At 48.9% G+C, this 25,429-nt stretch overlaps 2 protein-coding genes across 2 annotated transcripts in view; one reads left to right on the top strand and one right to left on the bottom strand.

The window, feature by feature from the left end:
• Positions 1-1,395: 1,395 nt before the first annotated feature.
• LOC140389098 (cytochrome P450 2K1-like) lies at positions 1,396-16,424 on the bottom strand. The gene is made up of 6 exons (XM_072473258.1): positions 16,402-16,424; positions 8,467-8,638; positions 7,695-7,836; positions 4,038-4,204; positions 1,634-1,767; positions 1,396-1,483 (listed from the first exon to the last, which is right to left on the bottom strand). The coding sequence occupies exons 1-6, from the start codon at positions 16,422-16,424 to the stop codon at positions 1,396-1,398; spliced, it is 726 nt and encodes a 241-aa protein (XP_072329359.1).
• A 1,558-nt stretch (positions 16,425-17,982) lies between these two features.
• The window catches only part of LOC140390282 (cytochrome P450 2K1-like), a 61,291-nt gene continuing 53,844 nt past the window's right edge, over positions 17,983-25,429 (top strand). Inside the window, exons 1-2 of the mRNA XM_072475305.1 lie at positions 17,983-18,180; positions 22,160-22,322. Coding sequence (XP_072331406.1) covers positions 17,983-18,180; positions 22,160-22,322 — 361 coding nt within the window. The remainder of the gene's footprint in view (positions 18,181-22,159; positions 22,323-25,429) is intronic.

The following is a 25,429-nucleotide window of genomic DNA, read 5'->3' as shown; positions in this document are numbered from 1 at the left end:
ACTGTCAGAGGATACAGCAGGATTTAGATCGTTTGGAGACTTGGGCGAAGAGATGGCAGATGGAGTTTAATCTGGACAAATGTGAGGTAATGCATTTTGGAAGGTCTAATGGAGGTAGGGAATATACAGTGAATGGTAGAACCCTCAAGAGTATTGAAAGTCAAAGAGATCTTGGTGTACAGGTCCACAGGTCACTGAAAGGGGCAACACAGGTGGGGAAGGTAGTCAAGAAGGCATACGGCATGCTTGCCTTCATTGGCCGGGGCATTGAGTTTAAGAATTGGCAAGTCATGTTGCAGCTGTATAGAAACTTAGTTAGGCCACACTTGGAGTATAGCGTTCAATTCTGGTCGCCACACTACCAGAAGGGTGCAGAAGAGAGGGTGCAGAAGAAAGTTACCAGGATGTTGCCTGGTATGGAGGGCATTAACTACGAGGAGTGCTTGAATAAACTCAGTTTCTTCTCACTGGAACGACGGAGGTTGAGGGGCGACCTGATAGAGGTCTACAAAATTCTGAGGTACAAAGACAGAGTGGATAGCCAGAGGCTTTATCCCAGGGTAGAGGGGTCAATTACAAGGGGGCATAGGTTTAAGGTGCGAGGGGCAAGGTTTAGAGGAGATGTACGAGGCAAGTTTTTTACACAGAGAGTAGTGGGTACCTGGAACTCGCTGCCGGAGGAGGTGGTGGAAGTAGGGACGATAGTGACATTTAAGGGTCATCTTGACAAATACATGAATAGAATGGGAATAGAGGGATAGGGATCCAGGAAGTGTAGAAGAAGATTTTAGTTTAGGCGGGCAGCATGGTCAGCACGGGCTTGGAGGGCCGAAGGGCCTGTTCCTGTGCTGTACTTTTCTTTGTTCTTTGTTTGTTCTTTGTGGTAGTGGAAGGGTGTAATTACAATAAGGAAACTCTACAGAAACAGTTTTCATTATAAATGGTGACACAGGGCAGCACAATGGCACAGTGGTTAGCACTGCTGCCTCACGGCGCTGTGGTCCCAGGTTCGATCCCGGCGTTGGGTCATTGTCCGTGTGGAGTTTGCACATTCTCCCCAGTATTTGCGTGGGTTTCACCCCACAGTCCAAAGATGTGCAGGGTAGGTGGATTGGCCATGCTAAATTGCCCCTTAATTGGAAAAAAATGAACTGGGAACTCTAAATTTATTTAAAAAGTAAATGGTGACATAGAAGCTTATAACAGATATGTGGTCATCATTTTGTAGACATTAATCTGCAGATATATCTACAATGAGCAGTTGTATCTGTAAACCGAATAATATTATTTGTATATGACGGTATCTGAGGCTTTACTTAGACGAATCTATTTTGCACGTGAGAGTATTCTGAAGCTATGGTACAGTGGTGTTGAAATAGACCAGTTCCTTTAAGTCTAACTGCAGTAAATAGAAGTTCTCAAGATCAATTCAAGGTTATTTTTTGTTGCAGAGGGAACTTTGCAGATGGAACTTTTGCAGTTCCTGGTTCAAAAAAATCAATATAAAATTAGATATTTTAGCATGTGCGAGGTTTGAAGTGTGATGTATACATGCAATGTGGCCACTTAAACACAGAGTACAGGTAATTGCCTCAGCATCCTGGCGTTTTTCCTTCAGGGAAGGAACACTTACCTAACATCAGCAGGGCTGATGGTCTGGAGTTGGCTTTCATCAAGAAGGTACAACACACTGCCACCAATAATGTTCAACACATCTGCATTTAACACTCCAGATGCGTCCAAGTATCTTGAAACAATGGCTTTTCTCTAAACATTAGAAGAACAGAATGTTAAGAGAATGACAAGTCATCTTCTATCAAAGAGAATTTCATATGACAAGAATTTCAGCATGTTTCATTTTTAATTTACATTTTTGGCAGTATATAAGTCTGTTATTAATATTGTTTCGGGCTGTCAGTGCCAGAGTGTACTTTAGTTATGACTCTCGGGCTGGAATTCTCCAGCCATTGAGATTCCCTTTTACCGCTGGCAGTGCATTCCCACCTGGCGGCATTGCACGGCTTAAATGGAAAATCCCGTTGACAAATGATGGGAAGAGAGAATCTCGCCACCAGCTGTGCAGCTGAGAAACACGCGGCTGGTGGACTGGAGAATCCCGCCCTCTGTTAGCATTACTACAGTAGTAATCAATAGTTGTAGAATAGAGACCTCCTCTAAGCTGTTCCAGTGTCTTCTAACCCTAATCTCAAAGCAGCATTATTAAGAGAGCATTTCCATTTCCCTGAGCAGCAGAGCTGGATAGTTTGTTTGGTTGAGATTGCCAACTTACTTCAGATTTATAGCAACTATAAGTTGAATGCAGCACGGTAGCAGAAGTGATTAGCACTGTAGCTTCACAGCGCCAGGGTCCCAGTTCGATTCCCTGCTGGGCCACTGTCTGTGCGGAGTCTGCATGTTCTCCCGTGTCTGCGTGGGTTTCCTCCGGGTGCTCCGGTTTCCTCCCACAGTCCAAAGACGTGCATGTTAGGGGGATTGGCCGTGCTAAATTGCCCTTAGTGTCCAAAAAGGTTAGGAGGGGTTATTGGGTTACGGGGATGGGGTGGAAGTGAGGGCTTAAGTGGGTCGGTGTAGAATCGATGGGCCGAATGGCTTTCTTCTACACTGTATGTTCTATGTTGTTCTATGTGACAATATTCATCTGACAGACAATAGGCATCCGAGGACTCTGTGAGTTCAGATGAGTCTGACTGACATAAGCTGTGAGTCACTACCTCGAACAAAGGATCAGAGATGAATGCTTGTTTCTGTACAATTTGTTAACATTCATCTCAAAGCATCAGTTCAAAAGCATTTTTGATGACCCGATTAACTTAATGCTCCATACCAAGGCAAGTAGCGGGATTCTCCGTTCTTGAGACTAAGTGTTGATGCTGGGGAAGGATTCGTGGACTTCCATGACAGTAAAACTGGCGTCACACCTGGACCGCTGCATACAATTGATTCCAATGAGAAACGGTGTGGGATTTGCCAGTTTCGGGATTGACACAGGAGGCTGACAAGCTGTAGCCGCATATACACATTACACTCCCCACACACACCATCCCAGCCATCAGGATGGTACTGGGTGAGCTGGAGCGCGCCCATACAGCTGATGGGTCGGCTGGGGCCAGAGGGCACCTAAGGAGGTGCCCTGGGGTGACATCCATACGACCCGTGGCCCTGAGTTCACAGTGGACAGTCAGCGGTGTGCGCAGCTGCATGGCTGCCTCGCAGGCTCCGGCAATGATGTTCTATGCCTGTCCACCCCATTCCCACAACCCACCTCCTGGCCACCCCCCACTACTATCCATGGCCCCGGCAGAAGCCCCCTGGCCAGTGGCACAACTGTCAGCAAATCCTGGTGATTTTGGACACTTTCCGTACCCCCTCTCTCTCCCTCAGCAGCCACGACGCCTGCTTCGCCATTTTTAAAAGCTCAAGTGAACCTCGCCGTTGGGAGTTACGTCCATCGGAGGCGGAGAATCGCGGAGGCCGTGAGAATGCCGGATAGGGCCCGCTAATGATATGCCAACGGCGTTTACTGTACGTGCGTTCTGGAATGCATTGACGCCGCTGTCGAGGCGCCACAGAAATGCGATTTGGTGTGAATTTGGCGCCCATTGCGATTTCCGCCTCAGAACCGATTCTCTGTCCAATCGCGTTTCCTGACCCTGCCGTCGGACGATGGAGAATCCCGCTCAATGTTTTTCAGAAAATTAGTAAGGTTGAGGATAAGTTTGGATGTCTTAATTCATTTGCAGGTAAAATCCCAGCCTCTCGATGAAATTCCAACTTTTTTTATATAATTGGGAGACCATTTTCAATTCATTCCTCGAAAATGTCAGCGTTTGTTCAACATTATGAAGTAAAGTATTGGTACAAACTGCGAAGAATTGTGTAGCAGGTAGGTTAGAGAGAGGGTGACCCCTGGTGGTGACGCCGCAGGCTGCCGCTGTACATTTTGGTGCCAGCAGCTATCAGTAAATTCAGCAGTGAAATATTACGAGGGACTGGCACGCTGGCCATCAGCGAAGAACAGCGCAGACCCGGTGAGGTTTTGGGGTCAGTGTGTCTCCAACCTGTGGAGTGAGGTCCAGGTTAGTTACCCCGGGCGGAGCTTGGAACTGAAACCTCTGCAGCAGGGTGGTGAAGAATAGGAAGAGCTCAGCCTTCGCCAGAGCCTCACCGGCGCACACCCTCCGACCTGAAAAACAACAGGGAATGATCAGTTCCACACAAGCACACAGAGGCCACAAAGTTCAAACACCCGACTGATTCTCCGTTCCTGCGGCCAAGTGCTGACGCCAACAGAGGATCCGTGGAGATCCATGACAGGATAATCAGTGCCACACCCGCAGCGATTCTGCTACCGGTGAGGGGTTAGCACCGGCGCCACGTGAAACGTCCGCGGAACCCGGGGAAAATGGTGGGAGAATCGCCGGGTCCGGGCTGGATATGCAATTTGAAAGAAAGAAGGTAGAATCAGATGTAAAGGTGTTTCAGTTAAATAAAGGTAACTACAGGGGCATGAGGGAGGAACTGACGAAAATCGACTGGGAGCAGAGCCTAGTGGGAAAGACAGCAGAACAGCAATGGCCGGAGTTTCTGGGAGTAATTGAGGACACAGTACAGAGGTTCATCCCAAAGAAAAGAAAGGTTATCAGAGGGAGGATTAGGCAGCCATGGCTGACAAAGGAAGTTAGGGAATGCATCAAAGCAAAAGAGAAAGCCTATAATGTGGCAAAGAGTAGTGGGAAGTCAGAAGATTGGGAAGGCTACAAAAACAAACAGAGGATAACAAAGAGAGAAATAAGGAAAGAGAGGATCAATTATGAAGGTAGGCTAGCCAGTAACATCAAGAATGATAGTAAAAGTTTCTTTAAATACACTAAAAACAAACGGGAGGCAAAAGTAGACATTGGGCCGCTCCAAAATGACGCTGGTAATTTTGTGATGGGAGACATGGAAATAGCTGAGGAACTAAATACGTACTTTGCGTCAGTCTTCACAGTAGAAGACATGAGTAATATCCCAACAATTCAGGAGAGTCAGGGGGCAGAGTTGAATATGGTAGCCATCACAAAGGAGAAAGTGCGAGAGAAACTAAGAGGTCTAAAAATTGATAAATCTCCGGGCCCAGATGGGCTACATCCTAGAGTTCGAAAGGAGATAGCTGAAGAAATAGTGGATGTGGTAGTTATGATCTTTCAAAAGTCACTGGAGTCAGGGAAAGTCCCAGAGGATTGGAAAATCACTGTTGTAACCCCCCTGTTCAAGAAGGGAACAAGAAAAAAGATGGAAAATTATAGGCCAATTAGCCTAACCTCGGTTGTTGGCAAGATTCTAGAATCCATCGTTAAGGATGAGATTTCTAAATTCTTGGACGTGCAGGGTCGGATTAGGACAAGTCAGCATGGATTTAGTAAGGGGAGGTTGTGCCTGACAAACCTGTTAGAGTTCTTTGAAGAGATAACAAATAGGTTAGACCAAGGAGAGCCAATGGATGTTATCTATCTTGACTTCAAAAAGGCCTTTGATAAGGTGCCTCACGGGAGACTGCTGAGTAAAATAAGGGCCCATGGTATTCGAGGCAAGGTACTAACATGGATTGACGATTGGCTGTCAGGCAGAAGGCAGAGAGTTGGGATAAAAGGTTCTTTTTCGGAATGGCAACCGGTGACGAGTGGTGTCCCGCAGGGTTCAGGGTTCAGTGTTGGCCACAGCTGTTCTCTTTATATATTAACGATCTAAATGACGGGACTGGGGGCATTCTGGCCAAATTTGCCGATGATACAAAGATAGGTGGAGGGGCAGGTAGTCTTGAGGAGGTGGATAGGCTGCAGAAAGATTTAGACAGTTTAGGAGAGTGGTTCAAGAAATGGCTGATGAAATTCAACGTGGGCAAGTGCGAGGTCTTGCACTTTGGAAAAAAGAATAGAGGCATGGACTATTTTCTAAACGGTGACAAAATTCATAATGCTGAAGTGCAAAGGGACTTGGGAGTCCTAGTCCAGGATTCTCTAAAGGTAAACTTGCAGGTTGAGTCCGTAATTAAGAAAGCAAATGCAATGTTGTCATTTATCTCAAGAGGCTTGGAATATAAAAGCAGGGATGTACTTCTGAAGCTTTATAAAGCATTAGTTAGGGCCCATTTAGAATACTGTGAGCAATTTTGGGCCCCACACCTCAGGAAGGACATACTGGCACTGGAGCGAGTCCAGCGGAGATTCACACGGATGATCCCAGGAATGGTAGGCCTAACATACGATAAACGTCTGAGGATCCTGGGATTATATTCATTGGAGTTTAGGAGGTTGAGGGGAGATCTAAAAGAAACTTACAAGATAATGAATGGTTTAGATAAGGTAGACGTAGGGAAGTTGTTTCCATTAGCAGAGGAGACTAGGATCCGGGGGCACAGCCTTAGAATAAAAAGGAGTCACTTTAGAACAGAGATGAGGAGAAATTTCTTCAGCCAGAGAGTGGTGGGTCTGTGGAATTCATTGCCACAGAGGGCGGTGGAGGCCGGGACATTGAGTGTCTTTAAGACAGAAGTTGATAAATTCTTGATTTCTCGAGGAATTAAGGGCTATGGAGAGAGAACGGGTAAATGGAGTTGAAATCAGCCATGATTGAATGGTGGAGTGGGCTCGATGGGCCGAATGGCCTTACTTCCACTCCTATGTCTTATGGTCTTATGGATACGCGCAGGGCTGACAAGCTGCAGCCACGCCTACACTTACACCCCACATAGGCACCGATCGCGCCCGTAAAGATGGCGCCGGTTGTGCTGGACCGCGTACCCATCCACCCCGACCCAACAGCCCACCTCCCAGCCACCACCCCGTACTCCACCCTGGCAAAAGCCCACCCCGGTCAGCAGCATGACTGTCGGCAACGTATGGCCGTGCTGGACACTGTCCGTACGCCCTCTCTCTCTCCGCGGCCACCATGCCAGGCTCACGACTGTTGAGACCACATGTGCCCGTGCCGTCGGGAACGCGGCCCATCGGAGGCGGAGCATCGCGGGTGGGCCCGATAATGAGATGCGAACGCGTTGCAATGGTGCCGATTTGGAGGGAGTGGAGCATCGCAATTCAGCGCCAAACCGGTGCCTGCCACGATTTCGGCATCGGGAGCTATTGTCAGCCCAACTGCCGATTTTGGAGTTGGGCAACGGAGAATCCCACCCCCTATTTCTGAAAAAGTCTCCACCATCAACAAACGGCGCGCAATTTAATTTTCAGTCGTGTCACCTGTTCCCCAAGTGAGCATAACAGGAGCAGTTGGGAATCCATTCAACCCTCAAGCCTATTCTGCCATTCATGGCAGATCTTCAACATCATCTTGGGTGGGTTGCCTCTGGGTGCTCCTGTGTCCTCCCACATGTGCGGGTTGGGTGGATTGGCCATGCTAAATTGTCCATCGTGTCCAAAGATGTGCAGGGTGGGTCACTGTATAGGGCAATCTGCTCTTTCAAAGGTCAGTACAGACTCGATGGACTGAATAGCCTCCTTCTGCATTGGAGGGATACCCATTCGAAGAATGAGAGAGGGCCTTATGCAAACACATACGATCTTGAGTGGACTCCTGCTTCAGGATTCCAAATTTATTAATCAAATATAAATCCTTGTCGTTGTCACATTAGGATTTGAAATATATCCCTGGATACACATGGTCCTCGCATCCATTACCTGCAGAGAAAGGCATGAAGGCCTTGTTCTTCACAAACCTCCCTTCAGCATCCAGGAAGTGAGCCGGATCAAACACGTTTGGTTTTTTCCATTGAGTTTTATCGAACAGCACCGAGGCCAGGAGAGGAATCACGTACATTCCCTGAAAACACGCAAAACAATTCTGACTCTGTGCATGCGCCTGACTTCAATGGAGAGTGAATGGGTTGGGGGGGTGTTAAACTGATTATAATTGTCACCATATTGTTGTTAAATCCAACACAATTCCTGATAACCAAAGTGAAAATTTCCAAGTTGCAGCACTTTAAAATTAGTTTTTTTTATATGTTCATGGGATGTGGACATCGCTGCCTGGGACATCATTTATTGCCCATCCATAATCACCTTTGAACTAAGTGGCTTATGAGGCCATTTCAGAGGGCATTTTTTAAACTGTCAACACATTGCTGTGAGTCTGGAGTCACATGTAGGCCAGACCGGGTAAGGACGGCAGATTTCCTTCCCTAGAAAGGAAATTAGTGAACCAGATGGGTTTTTACAACAATCGACAAATGATCATCAGTCGACTTTTAATCTTTTAATGTTTTTTCACGAGTTCAATTTCGCCATCTGCCGTGGTGGGATTCGAACTCGCTCCCCAGGGCATGAGCCTGGGTCTGTGGATTATTAGTCCAGTGACAATACCACTCTGTCACTGCCTCCCCTGTTTTTATTTAGAAGGATATTCCGCAAAATGTAAATCTTACATCTCACTTGTCCAGTTAAAACCTACCTTTGGAATGAAATATCCTCTGAAGTGCATGTCCACAGTTGTTGAACGAGGAAGGTTCAAGGGGAGAATGTTGGCAAACCTCTGGAGACCCTCTTGGATGCGGTGGAGGAGAGGCGGATGACCCTGTACCCCGGCCCGGGAAGGAGGCTGCCAGTTGCCGCTGTTCGGCGTGCTGGACGCAGTTAGCAGAGGGCATGAGCGCCGTGGGCTGCACTGTCTGGACCAGCCAGCAGTGCCGCAACAGACTGCACGACCTCCTCAGGAAGGCCAGGGCGAGTAGGCAGCACAGCCCTGGCACTAACCCCGTTGCACACATCTGAAACCCTACCGCTCCAGCCTGGAGGGTGGCCGAACTGCATGAGTTGGACTGTCGAGCGCTGTTGTTGTCTGTTCACCTCCACCCCCCCCCTCCGCCGGCACAAAGTCCTCCCATTCCCTCCCCCATTGCCCCCCCCCACAGGCCAGCCCACCTCTCACACCCATCCGACAGAGCACCGAGGCAGATTGTAACGGTGGTAACAGGTGTTTAATGTGAATGAACACAGATTTGTGCCCTAGCCCTTATAACTAAATTGTGCCCTGCACCCGTGCCAACTCTACTGGTGTCTAACTTTCTGGCCTTACGAGCACTAACGTCTAGATGGTTCCCCAGACAGTACAGCAGGAGTGGAGGCGGCCTGCTGTGATTCCTGTCCTGGGTCCAAGTTGGCGCACGTCTGGGGTGACCGGGACTTGGATGTGCTCGGCTGCTGCTCGGGTGTCCACGGTGGCGAGGTGCCACCCCGATCTGCCCACTAGATCCACCAGGGACAGGGGGAGATGGAGTAAAAGTCCGAGGTGCTGTGGTATTCAAGCACCTCCCCTGCGGGAGTCACCGGCACAGGTCCCATCACCTCCTCCTCCCTCGGTGTTCCCGGTAGCAGCACAGCGAGTGGCCCATCACCATTTGGGACTGTGCCACGTCCGCTGTGACTGTGCCACCACCTTCTGGGTTTGTTTCACATCAGCCAGTGACTGCACCATCTCCCTCTGGGACTGGGCCATATCCCTCTGTGTCTGTGCCACGTTGGCCAGCACCTGGGCAATGCTGTCAACGTTTCCAGCTATGGTCTGCTGAGACTGGGCCACGCTCACGAGCGCCACTGCGATGTCCAGGTGGCTCTGGGACATGGTCACCTGTGTGTCGGCAACCCTGTCCTAGGCCTCGGCCGGCGCCTGTGCAGAATGCCCCAGGCCTTGGGCATGCTGATACATAGCCAAAACTGTCACCCCCAATGCCACCACCGCGGACGCCACCCGTACAGTGTTGGCCTGGATGGCACTTATCGTCAGCACCACCTCCTGCCGCTGCACGAAGCTGGACTCCTCCAATTGTGCCTGCAGGTACTGGATGCTCGCTGACAACCCCTCATGTAGTCCCTGGCTCTGCGACGGCATCTCCATGGTCGATGGGACGGCAGCTAGATCCTGGGGTCGGACTGACCTCCAACTGTCCACCCCCAATTTCTCATCCCTGTCTTCAATGAGTGCTCCTTATTTTTAAACAGTGACCCCCTAATTCTGGGTTCAGCCTCCAAGAGGAATCATCCTCTCCACAATTAGGCTTGGAATCAAGCCTCCAGGAATCTGGTCTTGCCTAGTGAGAGCTGGTGGTCAGTCAGAGACCGGCCATCTTGAGCACAACAGCGCCACCGTGCTGGGTGGCTGTTGATGGAATCTCAGGATTGCGGAATGAACCAGACCACGGCTAAGTAATGTTGGGAGAAGGGATTCATTGGGTAAGGGTCATGGGAGAGAGGTGTTGGAGGGTGGGAGGGGGGTGTAGAAGCCAGGTATTTCGAATACAACTAGTATAGGTAAAAGATAGCTGTTTCAGCATAAATGTTGAGCCCCAGTTTTAAATACCCATTTATACAGCATCATTCACTTTTACTGAAGTCCGTTGTTCTGGCAAATGCATATTTTCAAAGACAGTGTGACATTAAAACAGCACAGTTGCAAAACAATTTGACACTGCTTGTGCTGATTGTTAAGGCCAAGGACTGAGTTCCATGGCAACTAGGTGGCAAGAGTCCAATGCAGTTTGTAAGAGCATTGAATCATATATATATTCCCGATATGAAGTCTCAATTGTTACATTAGCCAAGCCAGCTAAAAGATTAGCAAAATATCACATTCCATAACATGTAGACATGAAACAATTAAAAAGCTGATGTTGCACAATGAAGATGGACGGCTTGCCATCAAATCAAATGTGTTTGAGTCTAACCCAAACCAATTAGGATTATATTGGGGTATGATTAGATGACTTAAGACAGATATGAAAGTGTATAACTGAAAAGTTTCTCCCCGCAATTTTAGTGTTTTTGCCTTTGATTCTAGTCTCCATTTTAGAAGATGTCTTTTGGGGGTTCTGTCAGTCTGTCAGTCTACCAGTCTGTGTCAGTGCTGTTAGTCCACTTTTGACTTTGAGTTTAGCTGAAGATTAGCTCTCTCTCTCTCTTCATGTTTCATTGCCAGACTTTGACCTTTTAAAAGTTACTTTCGAGCTGTCTGCCTAAGCAAAGAAAGATAATGTCTGTAATTCTCTGAAAGCTTCGAATTGTCTACGAATTGCCTTTTAAATGACTTTCAAATTGTAATCAAGCGACTACAAATAAAACAATTCTTTTTGGCACCTGAGAAGTTTTAACTGAAATTTCTGCTGAGTTCCAGTATTCGCAAAGTGCTACTGATAACCGAATAGCAGAGATAATATAAATTCCTTCAACTTTAACAGTCGAATAATACAAGGAATCGAACAACTTGGCAAAGTCCAGAAATATTACAAATCTTACAACTTGTCGTATTGCGCCAGGACTTGATTCATCAACTAAGCTTCCCCCAAACTTGGTATAGTTTGACAGGTTAAGATCCCATCAATTAAAGATTCCTATAGGGGGGAACGGTGGTCAGGAACAAGGGAAAGGGGATGGTTCTCAGTGACTCAATTTAAAGGGAGATAAAGAGAGAGATGGGGAGACATCATCAATAGGATTAGCTCACTACCTTCACCCACTTGGGAGTGTTGGATTAACACGGGTCACTCGCTCCAGATTCACCCGGCTCAGCCACTGGCTAGGATTTCCCTCCACACCACTGGGAGTGTGGAGTCGGTGGTTAATGCGTCTCTTCCCGTACTGCCTGGGTGTCAGACTAGCCAATTGGCTTTGCGTGTCCCACGATAAAATTGCTAAGAGGGCAGTGGAGCAGCAGCGCAGTGCGAAGGCCTTTTGACAAATTTTGCTCACACACAGAAAGTAACACAGAATTAAGAAAAGAAGCGAAGAATCGTATTACGATCCCGGACCCCAACAGTGTCTCGGATACTGGACAGAAACGTGTCTGCGTGGATTTCCTCTGGGTGCTCTGGTTTCCTCCCACATTAAAAAGGTGTGTAGGTGAGGTGGATTGGCTATGCTAAAAAATTGCCCCTCAGTGTCCAAAGATTTGTAGGTTAAGTGGAGTTCCGGGGATTGGGTGAGGCAGTGGGCTTAGGTTGGGTGCTCTTCAGACATCGGTGAAGATTCACTGGGCCGAATGGCCTCCTTCTACACTGTAGGGATTCTCGGATGATGATTCTAAGGACTCAATTCTTACTTTACTCTGTATGGTGCAGATACATGTGTGACCTGTATAAGATGGACGGGTTGCATCTAAACCGGAGAGGCATAAATATCCTGGCCGCGAGATTTGCTAGTGTCACACGGGAGGGTTTAAACTAGTATGGCAGGGGGGTGGGCACGGGAGCAATAGGTCAGAAGGTGAGAGCGTTGAGGGAGAACTAGGGAATATGGACAGTGTGGCTCTGAGGCAGAGCAGACGGGGAGAAGTTGCTGAACACAGCGGGTCTGGTGGCCTGAAGTGCATATGTTTTAATGCAAGGAGCATTACGGGTAAGGCAGATGAACTTAGAGCTTGGATTAGTACTTGGAACTATGATGTTGTTGCCATTACAGAGACCTGGTTGAGGGAAGGGCAGGATTGGCAGCTAAACGTTCCAGGATTTAGATGTTTCAGGCGGGATAGAGGGGGATGTAAAAGGGGAGGCGGAGTTGCGCTACTTGTTCAGGAGAGTATCACAGCTATACAGCGAGAGGACACCTCAGAGGGCAGTGAGGCTATATGGGTAGAGATCAGGAATAAGAAGGGTGCAGTCACAATGTTGGGGGTATACTACAGGCCTCCCAACAGCCAGCGGGAGATAGAGGAGCAGATAGGTAGACAGATTTTGGAAAAGAGTAAAAACAACAGGGTTGTGGTGATGGGAGACTTCAACTTCCCCAATATTGACTGGGACTCACTTAGTGCCAGGGGCTTAGACGGGGCAGAGTTTGTAAGGAGCATCCAGGAGGGCTTCTTAAAACAATATGTAAACAGTCCAACTAGGGAAGGGGCGGTACTGGACCTGGTATTGGGGAATGAGCCCGGCCAGGTGGTAGATGTTTCAGTAGGGGAGCATTTCGGTAACAGTGACCACAATTCAGTAAGTTTTAAAGTACTGGTGGACAAGGATAAGAGTGGTCCGAGGATGAATGTGCTAAATTGGGGGAAGGCTAATTATAACAATATTAGGCGGGACCTGAAGAACATAGATTGGGGGCGGATGTTTGAGGGCGAATCAACATCTGACATGTGGGAGGCTTTCAAGTGTCAGTTGAAAGGAATACAGGACAGGCATGTTCCTGTGAGGAAGAAAGATAAATACGGCAATTTTCGGGAACCTTGGATGACGAATGATATTGTAGGCCTCGTCAAAAAGAAAAAGGAGGCATTTGTCAGGGCTAAAAGGCTGGGAACAGACGAAGCCTGTGTGGCATATAAGGAAAGTAGGAAGGAACTTAAGCAAGGAGTCAGGAGGGCTAGAAGGGGTCATGAAAAGTCATTGGCAAATAGGGTTAAGGAAAATCCCAAGGCTTTTTACACTTACATAAAAAGCAAGAGGGTAGCCAGGGAAAGGGTTGGCCCACTGAAGGATAGGCAAGGGAATCTATGTGTGGAGCCAGAGGAAATGGGCGAGGTACTAAATGAATACTTTGCATCAGTATTCACCAAAGAGAAGGAATTGGTAGATGTTGAGTCTGGAGAAGGGGGTGTAGATAGCCTGGGTCACATTGTGATCCAAAAAGACGAGGTGTTGGGTGTCTTAAAAAATATTAAGGTAGATAAGTCCCCAGGGCCGGATGGGATCTACCCCAGAATACTGAAGGAGGCTGGAGAGGAAATTGCTGAGGCCTTGACAGAAATCTTTGGATCCTCGCTGTCTTCAGGGGATGTCCCGGAGGACTGGAGAATAGCCAATGTTGTTCCTCTGTTTAAGAAGGGTGGCAGGGATAATCCCGGGAACTACAGGCCGGTGAGCCTTACTTCAGTGGTAGGGAAATTACTGGAGAGAATTCTTCGAGACAGGATCTACTCCCATTTGGAAGCAAATGGACGTATTAGTGAGAGGCAGCACGGTTTTGTGAAGGGGAGGTCGTGTCTCACTAACTTGATCGAGTTTTTCGAGGAGGTCACTAAGATGATTGATGCAGGTAGGGCAGTAGATGTTGTCTATATGGACTTCAGTAAGGCCTTTGACAAGGTCCCTCATGGTAGACTAGTACAAAAGGTGAAGTCACACGGGATCAGGGGTGAACTGGCAAGGTGGATACAGAACTGGCTAGGCCATAGAAGGCAGAGGGTAGCAATGGAGGGATGCTTTTCTAATTGGAGGGCTGTGACCAGTGGTGTTCCACAGGGATCAGTGCTGGGACCTTTGCTCTTTGTAGTATATATAAATGATTTGGAGGAAAATGTAACTGGTCTGATTAGTAAGTTTGCAGACGACACAAAGGTTGGTGGAATTGCGGATAGCGATGAGGACTGTCTGAGGATACAGCAGGATTTAGATTGTCTGGAGACTTGGGCGGAGAGATGGCAGATGGAGTTTAACCTGGACAAATGTGAGGTAATGCATTTTGGAAGGGCTAATGCAGGTAGGGAATATACAGTGAATGGTAGAACCCTCAGGAGTATTGAAAGTCAAAGAGATCTAGGAGTACAGGTCCACAGATCACTGAAAGGGGCTACACAGGTGGAGAAGGTAGTCAAGAAGGCATACGGCATGCTTGCCTTCATTGGCCGGGGCATTGAGTATAAGAATTGGCAAGTCATGTTGCAGCTGTATAGAACCTTAGTTAGGCCACACTTGGAGTATAGTGTTCAATTCTGGTCGCCACACTACCAGAAGGATGTGGAGGCTTTAGAGAGGGTGCAGAAGAGATTTACCAGAATGTTGCCTGGTATGGAGGGCATAAGCTATGAGGAGCGATTGAATAAACTCGGTTTGTTCTCACTGGAACGAAGGAGGTTGAGGGGCGACCTGATAGAGGTATACAAAATTATGAGGGGCATAGACAGAGTGGATAGTCAGAGGCTTTTCCCCAGGGTAGAGGGGTCAATTACTAGGGGGCATAGGTTTAAGGTGAGAGGGGCAAAGTTTAGAGTAGATGTACGAGGCAAGTTTTTTACGCAGAGGGTAGTGGGTGCCTGGAACTCACTACCGGAGGAGGTAGTGGAGGCAGGGACGATAGGGACATTTAAGGGGCATCTTGACAAATATATGAATAGGATGGGAATAGAAGGATACGGACCCAGGAAGTGTAGAAGATTGTAGTTTAGTCGGGCAGTATGGTCGGCACGGGCTTGGAGGGCCGAAGGGCCTGTTCCTGTGCTGTACATTTCTTTGTTCTTTGTTGTTGTTGTTTACCATTTCTCCTTACCCTTTAGTAGTTCATAAACTTACTCTGTCTTAACTCAAGAAAGCCTGGTTAAACTGCTTCCTTTTTAAACATATCTGTCACGTAGAAACCTACACAGAAAATAGAAGCTGCGGCTCCGAGGACCCAGGTTCGATCCCGGCTCTGGGTCACTGTCCGTGTGGAGTTTGCACATTCTCCCCGTGTCTGCGTGGGTTTCGCCCCCACAACCCAAAGATGTGCAGGCTAGGTGGATAGGCCACACTAAATTGCCCCTTGATTGTAAAAAAATTAATTGGGCACTCAAAATTTAACAAAGAAAATAGAAGCAGGAGGAGGTCATTTGACCCTTCGAGCCTCCTCTGCCATTCAATGTGATCATGGATGATCATCACTGTTGGATCTGGATAAGGCTTTCAAGGGAAATGGTCCCTTGTTAGATTCATCCTTTGTTGCTATCAGCAGAGGGTGGGTTGAATAAAGATAGCCAGCCATTTTATCTCTCCTCACCTGGGTTTACAACAATTTGGGGGATGTGCGGGGTGGGGGGGGATGGGAGATGAGGTATCCCAGCTGGTTGGTGAAAGATCGAGGGGTCTCGCCTGGATCAGTAACATTTGGGAAACCCCACCTGGGGCTGGTCCTAACACCAGGCAACCCTAAACTCCATAAGAATCCGTTCTGCCCCTTCTCTGATGCCTTCATAGACGTCCTAAAGGGAATGATTCACTCCTGTCTGCGGCTGTGAGTCTCCATATCTGTATCTCTGTCACATGTGAAGCACTAAAGGTTACATTGTTGAAGGTGCCAGTCTCTCGAATAAATGTCTCAGTAACATTTAAAAATTGCCACGGAGTTTGTGGACTTTTACAAATGTTCCGAGTGATTAAAGGTCCTTCGATTGCAGGGAGACACGATAGAGGTAGAACGGGAATGACAGAGAGAGGGGGAGAGTAGCAGAGAGTGACAGAGTGTCATTTTCCCACCTTGCACCTGGCGTCTATCCCGGTGTGCCTGCTGCATTGTGGGAGAGGCCCAAAACGATGCACCGAGCTGATTGCGAGTAACCCGACCTGCGGCTTGATCTGGATCAGGCCCCAGTTGGGTGTGAACTGGGGAATCATATTTAAATGATCTATTAGGCTCCACTAAATACCTGTCGCCTGTTTGAAGTCGCATTCTCCCGACTTCCGAGAGTCACTGGCCACACCGGCAAAGCCTCACCTGGGCGTCAATTAGTGCTGGTCTCCACAAGCGGAGACCAGACGTGAACACCACGCTGGGGGACTCAGAGCCCATTGGAGCCGTCCCGGTGGTCGGGTAAAGAGCAGGGCAGTGCTGGCGCCTGGCCATCTGGTGCAGTGCCAACCTGGCGGTGCAGGTTGGTACTATCGGGTGCCGGGGCAGTGTCCAGGTGCCAGGTTGGTACTGCCAAGGGGTGGAGTCTGAGGGGGTCATGCCCATGAACTAGGGGCGAAGGGCGGATATGAAGAGACATCATGAAGGTTGGGGGGTGAGGGGAGATCCTGAAGGGGGGGGGGTTGCTGAAAAAGGGGGAAGGCTGAGAGAGAGGGTTTTCCTAAAGGTGGGGGAGGCCTCAGCGAACCCATAGCGGGGTGTGCTCACTTGGGGCAGGAGAGGATGATTCCATGATGCCTACAAGGATGGATGGGTGAGGAGAAGTGTCACCCTCAGGCCTGGGTGGTGGTTGGGGGAGGGGGTGGAGGGTGCGGGGTGGGGGGGGTGGCGGAGGGTGCGGGGGGGGGTGCAGGGAGTGGGGTTCTCGTGATAACATTCAGTGATGGGGGAAGGTTGCCCCTCATGATTGATCGTCTGTTGTTCTGGCTGGTTGTACAGTGCACCATAAGTCCCTTTGCACAGATATTAGAGTCCTTTAGTTTTACAGCAGAGAGAGAAGGGCCCTTCAGCCCATCATGTATGTGCAAGCCACCAAGCTCCTATCTATTTGAATCCAGCACTTGGTCCATAACTTTGTGTGTTGTGGCGTTTCAAGTGTTCATCTAAATGCTTCTTAAATGTTGTGAGGGTTCACACCTCTCCCACCCTTTCAGGCAGTGAGTTCCAGACTCCCACCACCCTCTGGGTGAATAGATTTTTCCTCAAATACCCTCTAAATCTCCTACCTTAAATCTATGCCCCCTGATTATTGATTCCTTGGGCAAAGGGGAAAGGCTCCTTCCAATCCACACTATCTACGCCCCGAGCAATTTTATGCACCTCAATCAAGACCCACCTCAGTCGTCTCTGTTCCGATGAAAACAGCCCAACCTATCTGGGTGCCACAGTGGCACGGGTGGTTAGCACTGATGCTTCATAATGCCAGGAGCCAAGGTTGACTCTGGGTGACTGTGTGTGTGAAGTTTGCACACAGTGTCTGTGTGGGTTCCACCGGGTGCTCCGCTTTCCTCCCATAGTCTAAAGATGTGCAGGTTAGGTGGGGTTGCGGGGGAGTGGGCCTTAGATCAGGGTCCTGTGCAACAATCTGCTCAGTTAAAGTACAACTGTCTGGACAGGGAACCTGTGGGTTGAAATCCCTCTCTCTACGATTAAGAAATTTGAGACGGTTTCTTGGAACCCATTAAGAAAGGGGAGGGACCAGAGGACCAAGCTAGACGATAAGATCAGATAACAAGTGGCACCATTGCTGGGTGGGACCCTAGAAAGTAAAAGCAGTTCAGAGAAGGATTCTCACTTCCCTGTTCCTGATTTGCACATGATGTCTGCCTCCAGTATCTGCCCCACAGACTACACCTTGGGACTACTGGCCTTGACGCTGCTCCTTGTCCTGCTGGTTTCCCTCCTGGGACGTAAGGGAGGAGTGGGCGACAACCTCCCTCCCGGACCCAGTCCCCTACCCCTGATTGGCAACCTGCACCAACTGGACCTCAAGAGGCTGCACTGGTCTCTCATGCAGGTTAGTTTGAATCTTTCACTGAGGACTGCGGGGCACCGGTGATTTACACATCCCAAGTGGCGCTAGGGGTGACGGGGTGGGGTGGGGGGGGGGGGGGGGGGGGGGGCGGAGACAAGGAAAGGAGAAGATCTTGAGATAAAACACATCTGTGATTATTCTAAAGTGTGTGGTCTGTGATCAGAGGGTGTGTGACCAGAGGGTGTGTGACCTGAGGGTGTGTGATCAGAGGGTGTGTGACCTGAGGGTGTGTGACCTGAGGGTGTGTGATCAGAGGGTGTGTGACCTGAGGGTGTGTGACCTGAGGGTGTGTGACCTGAGGGTGTGTGACCAGAGGGTGTGTGACCTGAGGGTGTGTGACCTGAGGGTGTGTGATCAGAGGGTGTGTGACCTGAGGGTGTGTGACCTGAGGGTGTGTGATCAGAGGGTGTGTGACCAGAGGGTGTGTGACCTGAGGGTGTGTGACCTGAGGGTGTGTGACCTGAGGGTGTGTGATCAGAGGGTGTGTGACCTGAGGGTGTGTGACCTGAGGGTGTGTGACCTGAGGGTGTGTGATCAGAGGGTGTGTGACCTGAGGGTGTGTGACCTGAGGGTGTGTGACCTGAGGGTGTGTGATCAGAGGGTCTCTGATTAAAGGGTCTGTAATCACAGGGTCTGTGACCAGAGAGACTGTGATCTGAGAGTCTTTGACTCTGGTTCCCTGATCTGTGAGTCTGTGACTCACATCTGTGATATGTGATTCCCAAACCGTGGCCTGTGTGACTCTAATCTGTGTGACTATGACCTCTGATATGGAACTCTGTGATCTGAGACTTTGTGATCTGAGAGTCTGTGATCTGAGAGTCTGTGATCTGAGAATCGCTGATCTTGGAGTCTCTGATCTGTGAGCCTGTGATATGTGCGTCTCTTATTTGTGATCTAAGATTTTGTGGTCTGTGAGGCTCTGATCTGTGAGTCTGGAAATCATGATCAGTGTTCCATTAGTCTGTGATCTGAGATTTTGTGACCTGTGATCTGTGAGTCTCTGATCTGAGAGTGGATAAGTCTCAGACTTGTGAGTCTGTGAATTGTCATCTGTGATCCTGTGACCCGAGATTCTGTGATCCTGTGACCTGAGATCCTGTGACCTGAGATCCTGTGACCTGAGATTCTGTAACCTGAGATCCTGTGACCTGAAATCCTGTGACCTGAGATCCTGTCACCTGAGATTCTGTGACCTGAGATCCTGTGAATCTATGATCTGAGATTCTGTGAGTTTGTGATCTTGATCTCGAATTGGACTGTGACTGAACCAAATGGGAGGAGAAAGAAAATAATGTCACTTCACAAGGAGTTGGGCAAGGCAAGTGTGCGAGTGAACATTTACTTTGATCAACTACAGATCTAAATAAATACTTGGTAAAGAAATATCATATCAATTAATTGGTATAAAAAGTCAATTTGATAGTTTGACAAATTTAAACAGAGTTCAGATAATTAGTTATACCAAGGGGAGAAGCCTCCTAACAAGTGATAATAAAGCTTCCTGAATTTTTCTGAGTTATGTAGATAATTAATTACATTGAGGAGGCAGAGATGAAAGAAGAAAGGATACAGTGTTTTTCACGGCCACTCGCTCAGTGCTCCACAGCCAATGAAGTGTATCCTGTCACTGTTGTAGGAAATCTAGCCGCCAATTTGCACAGCAAGATCCCACTGGCAGCAATGTGATAATCTGATAATCTGATTTATGTGATGTTGATTGAGGGATAAAAATTGAGCGGGACACCAGGGGATAACTCCCCTGCCCTTCAAAAGGCCAGAGTGCATCAGGAATGGAAAAAGGGTCTCTCAGTAAATATTCCCAGAGAACCAAGGGGTTTGTAGGCTGGTTCCACTGAACCTGAAGACAAGTACGTATTTGAAAGCTGGCAGCTAAATCGAACCTTGTAGCATCGCTTCATTGAAGCCACTTGTCTCATTTTCACACTGCTGCTCATTTTCTTTTCTACACTTTAAAAACATTCACGGGATGTGAGCGTTACTTCCTGGGCCAGTATTTGATGCCCATTCCTCACTGCCGTTGAACTGAGTGGCTTGTTCAGCCATTACAGAGGGGCAGTTAAGAGTCAGCCGCATTGCTGTGTGAGTCTGGGGGTCACATGCAGGCCCGGCTGGGTGAGGCGGCAGATTTGCTTCCCTAAAGGGTTTCACGACAATCAACTCATGGTCATCGTTGGACTTTTAATTCCGAATTTTTATTGAATTCAAATCTAGTGGCGGTGGGATTAGAACCCAGGTCCCCGGAACATTACCCTGGGTCTCTGGATTACTCACCCAGTGACAATGCCACTACTCCACTGCCTCTCCAGTATGTTGGAGTCTGGATGTTAACAGGACGTCACCCAGCTTGGTGACTGATTCTTCCGTGAAAGAACAAATTCTGGTTGTTTTACAAGGATTATTGCTGCACCGGAGCTGATTTGTGATATTAAGGAGGTTGATGTATTGAAGGGTGCGACTTAATGCACAAAAAACAGCGGTTTGTTTTGGACGGTAACAGCAGGGTGCTTCTTGGCGCCTACAGCACCAAGAACAACCCCATTATCAAACTAGATTCTTTTTTAGCCTTGGTAGGGAAGGCCGCACTTACCTCACTTCCTGTTCTGACGAGCTCAGCTCATGAGGAAGAGATCTGGGTGCCAGTTTTAAATGCCGCTCTGAACTCCTTATTTCCCTTAAATTTAGAGTACCCAATTCATTTTTTCCAATTAAGGGGCAATTGGGGTGGCCAATCCACCCATCCTGCACATCTTTTGGGTTGTGGGGGCAAAATCCACATAAACACGGGGAGAATGTGCAAACTCCACACGGACAGTGACCCAGAGTCGGGATCAAACCTGGGACCTCGGCGCCTTGAGACAGCAGTGCTAATCACTGTGCCACTGTGCTTCCCTCAATCTGAACTCTTAACCCCCCCTCAGACTTCCCACTGCTGCCTCCAGATCACCCAGTGCCCCAACATATCTCTTAGGGGGTCCTCGATTCAGCTCTCACTCCACCTCTTAAGGGCAGGACCCCTGGGTCTGAACACTGGCATGGGCAACCTGGCACTTGGACACCTTGGCATTGCCAACCTGGCACCCTGATAGTGTCCCTGCCAGATTGGAAGAGCCACGCAGACATCCTAGAAGTGCCAGGGCAGCACTTACAGGGTGTCTGGTGGCACTGCCAGAGTACCAGTCTGGCGGTGTAAAGGTGCCCGAATGGAAGCGGGAGTGCCAGATTCCACCCTGCCCAGGGCCCAATCACCCGGGGGCCTCCAATGGCCCGGGAGACTACCCCAGGTGCTGCAACGTGTGGTCCATGATTGTAAAATCATAGAATTTACAGTGCAGAAGGAGGCCATCCGGCCCATCGAGTCTACTGGCCCTTACAAAGAGCACCCTTCGCAAGCCAAGCATCCGCCATGTCCCCGTAAGCCAGTAACCCACACTTAAACATTTTGGACACTAAGGGCAATTTAGCATGGCCAATTCACCTAACAAGCACATCTTTGGACTGTGTGAACCAGTGCTAAACAGCGCCACGGTGAGGTCTCCCAGGCGAGGGTGTTTGTTCCCGGATCTCCGGAGAATCGGGCGGCAATATATTTAAATGAGCCTAATCTCATTAGATCTCACCAGACATTCCGAGCATCGCAAATATCACAAGAGGCATCTGGCGAGATTTAACGGCCTCACCCCGTCACCGAGTCACCGAGTCGGGCGCGATGAGGCCCTTCGATCACACCCGGAATCCAATGTTTATTGGGGCGATCCCGGGTTATGATGGTTGTGAATCGACGATGATTCTGAGGCGTTAACTTTCCCCAGATTGAGGGGCTGGGCTTTGAGGCTCAATCAGTTGTTAGTTTCCTCTCTGTTTTTCCCACGACTCGTTCTTCACTGTCGCTCACGAGAAAGGACAATTCAACCTAATTAAAGCTCTCTCTCTCCTTTAGCTCTCAGAGAAATACGGAAGTGTATTTTCAGTGTCGATTGGGGCACAGAAGGCAGTGGTGCTGGCGGGCTATGACACGGTGAAGGATGCTCTTGTGGACCATGCTGATCAATTCGCCGGGAGGCCACACATTCCGATCTTTGACGAATATTCGTTCCGATGTGGTAATTGACATTTGAACCTGTGTTTTTCTTGCGTTGCTTCCTCGGCTCAATCAGTTTGTCGCATCGCAGATCTCAAAGTGGGATGGAAGACTGCGGAATTGAGCTATGGCTCATTGACCGCCTTCTCTCTCAGCTCGTTAGTAGCCAATGTTACTGTCCCCACCCCACCCTTACCCCCAGGAATTTAGCAGCGGGGAGGGGAGGGAAGGGTAACCTAAAATATGTCAGGTGGGTATCCCACTGCCTTCCTGCCCACCCCTACCTGGTCCTCATAACACAGGAGGTGAGGGCGAGGCACCCACTAGCGTGCGGACCCTTTGATCTACTGCAGCCTGTTAATGTCCAATAAGACTGCCTCCAAACTGGACAGTGATGGGGGAGGAGGGTGAAGAGAAGGCCGTTTATCTGAACGTAACTGGTTAAAAGGTAGGGGGGGGACGAATGTGGAGAGGGTGTTCCACCGCATTGGGGACATACACCCCCTCCCGCCCAAGGTATTACCACGCCACCCAGTCCACAATCCCGCGACCCCCTCAGCCACCCACCCGCAGAGTGGCCGATCCCTTCCTGTTCTAAAAACCCGAGGCTTGACTCACTCCGGTTGCCATTGATCTTTCCCATGGGATTGCTTGCGGATCAAACTGGGGCTGGATTTCTCCCCCGACCAGCCACCGGAGTTTCAACCCTCACCTCGTTAGGGCCACCCGAAACATGGCTACAGAGTGGTCTTGTTTAAAGTAGTCTGATTCAGGACTGACTTTCCTTCTGGGGTGGCACAGGACAATATAACTCCAACCCCCTCTGGCTACCCCCCCCCCCCCACTTTCCCCTCTACACCCCCCACTTCCCCCTCTACACCCCCCTCCCCCCACTTCCCCCTCTACACGCCCCTCCCCCCACTTCGCCCTCTACACCCCCACCCCATTCCCATAAAATTCAGCCCCCCCGCCCCCCCCCCCAATCTACTCAATCTAGATCCCTCGGCGATTTTGAACACCTCTATCAAATTTCTTCTCGACCTTCCCTTCCCCAAGGAGAATGGTCTCAGCTTCTCCAACCCTATCCCTAAACCGCCCACCCTCCATCCACCACCTCCGGCCCTCCCCCATCCCTGGAGCCATTCTCCGGCATATTATCTGCACTCCCTCTAAGTCCTTTTCTTCCGCCTGGCAACGAGAAACTGCCTCCACCACCACAAATCACAACGCGTATGGGGAAGGGGGGTGGGGTAATGAGGTGGGTGAAAGGGTGTCATATCCCACCCATTAACTCTGTTTCCCTCCACAGATGCTGCCTGTCCTGCTGAGGATTTCAAGCATTTTTGTTTGTAAACCTGTTTGCTTGTTCACTGGGGTGGGTGGGAGTTGCGTGGAGGCAGGGCGGTAGGCGGTGATATCTGAAGGTATTTAAAAGTAGGGAAGTGCTGTTGTGACTGAATAGGATATTAATGAGACCGTATCTGGAGTACTGAGCACAGTTTTGTTCCCCTTACTTGAGGAAGGGCTAAATGTTTGAGAGGGGGTTTACTGGATTGATTCCAAGGTTGAAGGACTTGTCTTATAAAGAGGGGGCAACATGGTAGCACAGTGGGTAGCACTGTTGCTTCACAGGTCCCAGGTTCACTTCCCGGCTTGGGTCACTGTCTGTGTGGAGTCTGCACGTTCTCCCCGTGTCTGCGTGGGATTCCTCCGGGTGCTCCGGTTTCCTCCCACAAGTCCTGAAAGGCGTGCTGTTAGATGAATTGGACATTCTGAATTCTCCCCCTCTGGACCCGAATGTGGCGACTAGGGGCTTTTCACAGTAACTTCATTGCAGTGTTAATGGAGCCTACTTGTGACAATAAAGATTATTATTTTTCAAAAACGCCATGGTCCCTGGCTATTTACTGTGAACAGTTTCTGAATGGGACATGATCAAATTTGTACTTTAATCAACCAAGGGAATGTCTATTCTAACCCCCTCATAGCCTGTTGCTGCAAAGTTAGCTCACGGCAATTAATGCAAGAACATGTGACTGGAAACAGGTTTTGGCACATTTCCCCAATCTACCTTCCAGAACGGAATCTTGTCAGGAGCTGTAGTGCGGCGACTCGGTGGTTTTCACAGTAACTTCATTGCAGTGTTAATGTAAGCCTACTTGTGATACCAATAAAGGTTATTATTAATAATTGATTGAGCAGTTTGGGACTGTACTCGCCGGACTTTAGAAGAATGAGAGGAGGTCTAATTCAATCATATGAGATGCTGAAGGGGATTGACAGGGTAGACGTAGAGAAGATATTTCCCCTGTTGGACATTCCTATGGAGAGGCCATAATTTTGGACTAAGGGGGGGGGGTGCAGATTTAAAACAGAAATGGGGAGAAATTACTTCACTCAAAGTATCATGAATCTGTGGAATCCTCAGAGTGCAGTGGACACCTAACACTAAACAAATTTCAGGAGCAGATGGATCTATTTTTAATTAGCAGCGGGATGAAGGGTGATGGGGAATGGACAGGAAGCTGGAGATGAGGCAGAGATGAGATCAGCCATGATCGTATTGAATCATGAAGCGGGAACAAGGGGTTGAATTGCTTACTCCTGCTCCTAGTTTATTGAAGAAGGATCTTAATGAACAATGGGCAGGATTATCCGGTCCCCCAGCCACATGTTTCTCAGTGATGCGCCATTCGCTGGTGGCGGAATTCTCTACTCCCGCCGCTTGTCAATGGATTTCCCATCGGAGCCCCGTGTCAATAGGAAACCTGCTGGGTGGGAGTGCAGTGCCTGCAGGAACAGAGAACCCTAACAGCCGGAGAAATCCGGCCAATATTTCAACTATCAGACATCTAGACAGTTCAACTCAATTGTTGAACGTCAATCATCCACTTGTTATTTCTGGGATTTTCCTCGGATCAACATGACACTGACCATAACTAAGAACAGCCATTGCAGTTTGACTGGTGATCTGATGGATTTGGATTGGATTTGTTCATTGTCACGTGTACCGAGGTACAGTGAAAAGTATTTTTCTGCGAACAGCTCAACAGATCATTGAGTACATGAAAATAAAAGGAAATACACAAGGTACACAGTGTAACTACATATACACCGGCATTGGGTGAA

The sequence above is a fragment of the Scyliorhinus torazame genome, chromosome 14 (genome assembly GCF_047496885.1).
Source record: "Scyliorhinus torazame isolate Kashiwa2021f chromosome 14, sScyTor2.1, whole genome shotgun sequence".
Taxonomy (NCBI): Eukaryota; Metazoa; Chordata; class Chondrichthyes; order Carcharhiniformes; family Scyliorhinidae; genus Scyliorhinus; species Scyliorhinus torazame.
Note: the sequence above shows the minus strand (reverse complement) of the source record. Positions and strands in the feature narration are given on the sequence as shown.

Bases quoted from the DNA above. Each gene is read 5' to 3' on its own strand.
- LOC140389098 (XM_072473258.1), bottom strand. From the start codon at position 16,424: ATGCGACTTCAAACAGGCGACAG. The intron at 8,639-16,401 runs GTATTTAGTGGA...AACTGCGTCCAG, and splicing joins CGACTTCAAACAGGCGACAG to CACGCCGAACAGCGGCAACT. The intron at 1,484-1,633 runs GTAAGTGTTCCT...TTTTTGAACCAG, and splicing joins ATCAGCCCTGCTGATGTTAG to GAACTGCAAAAGTTCCATCT.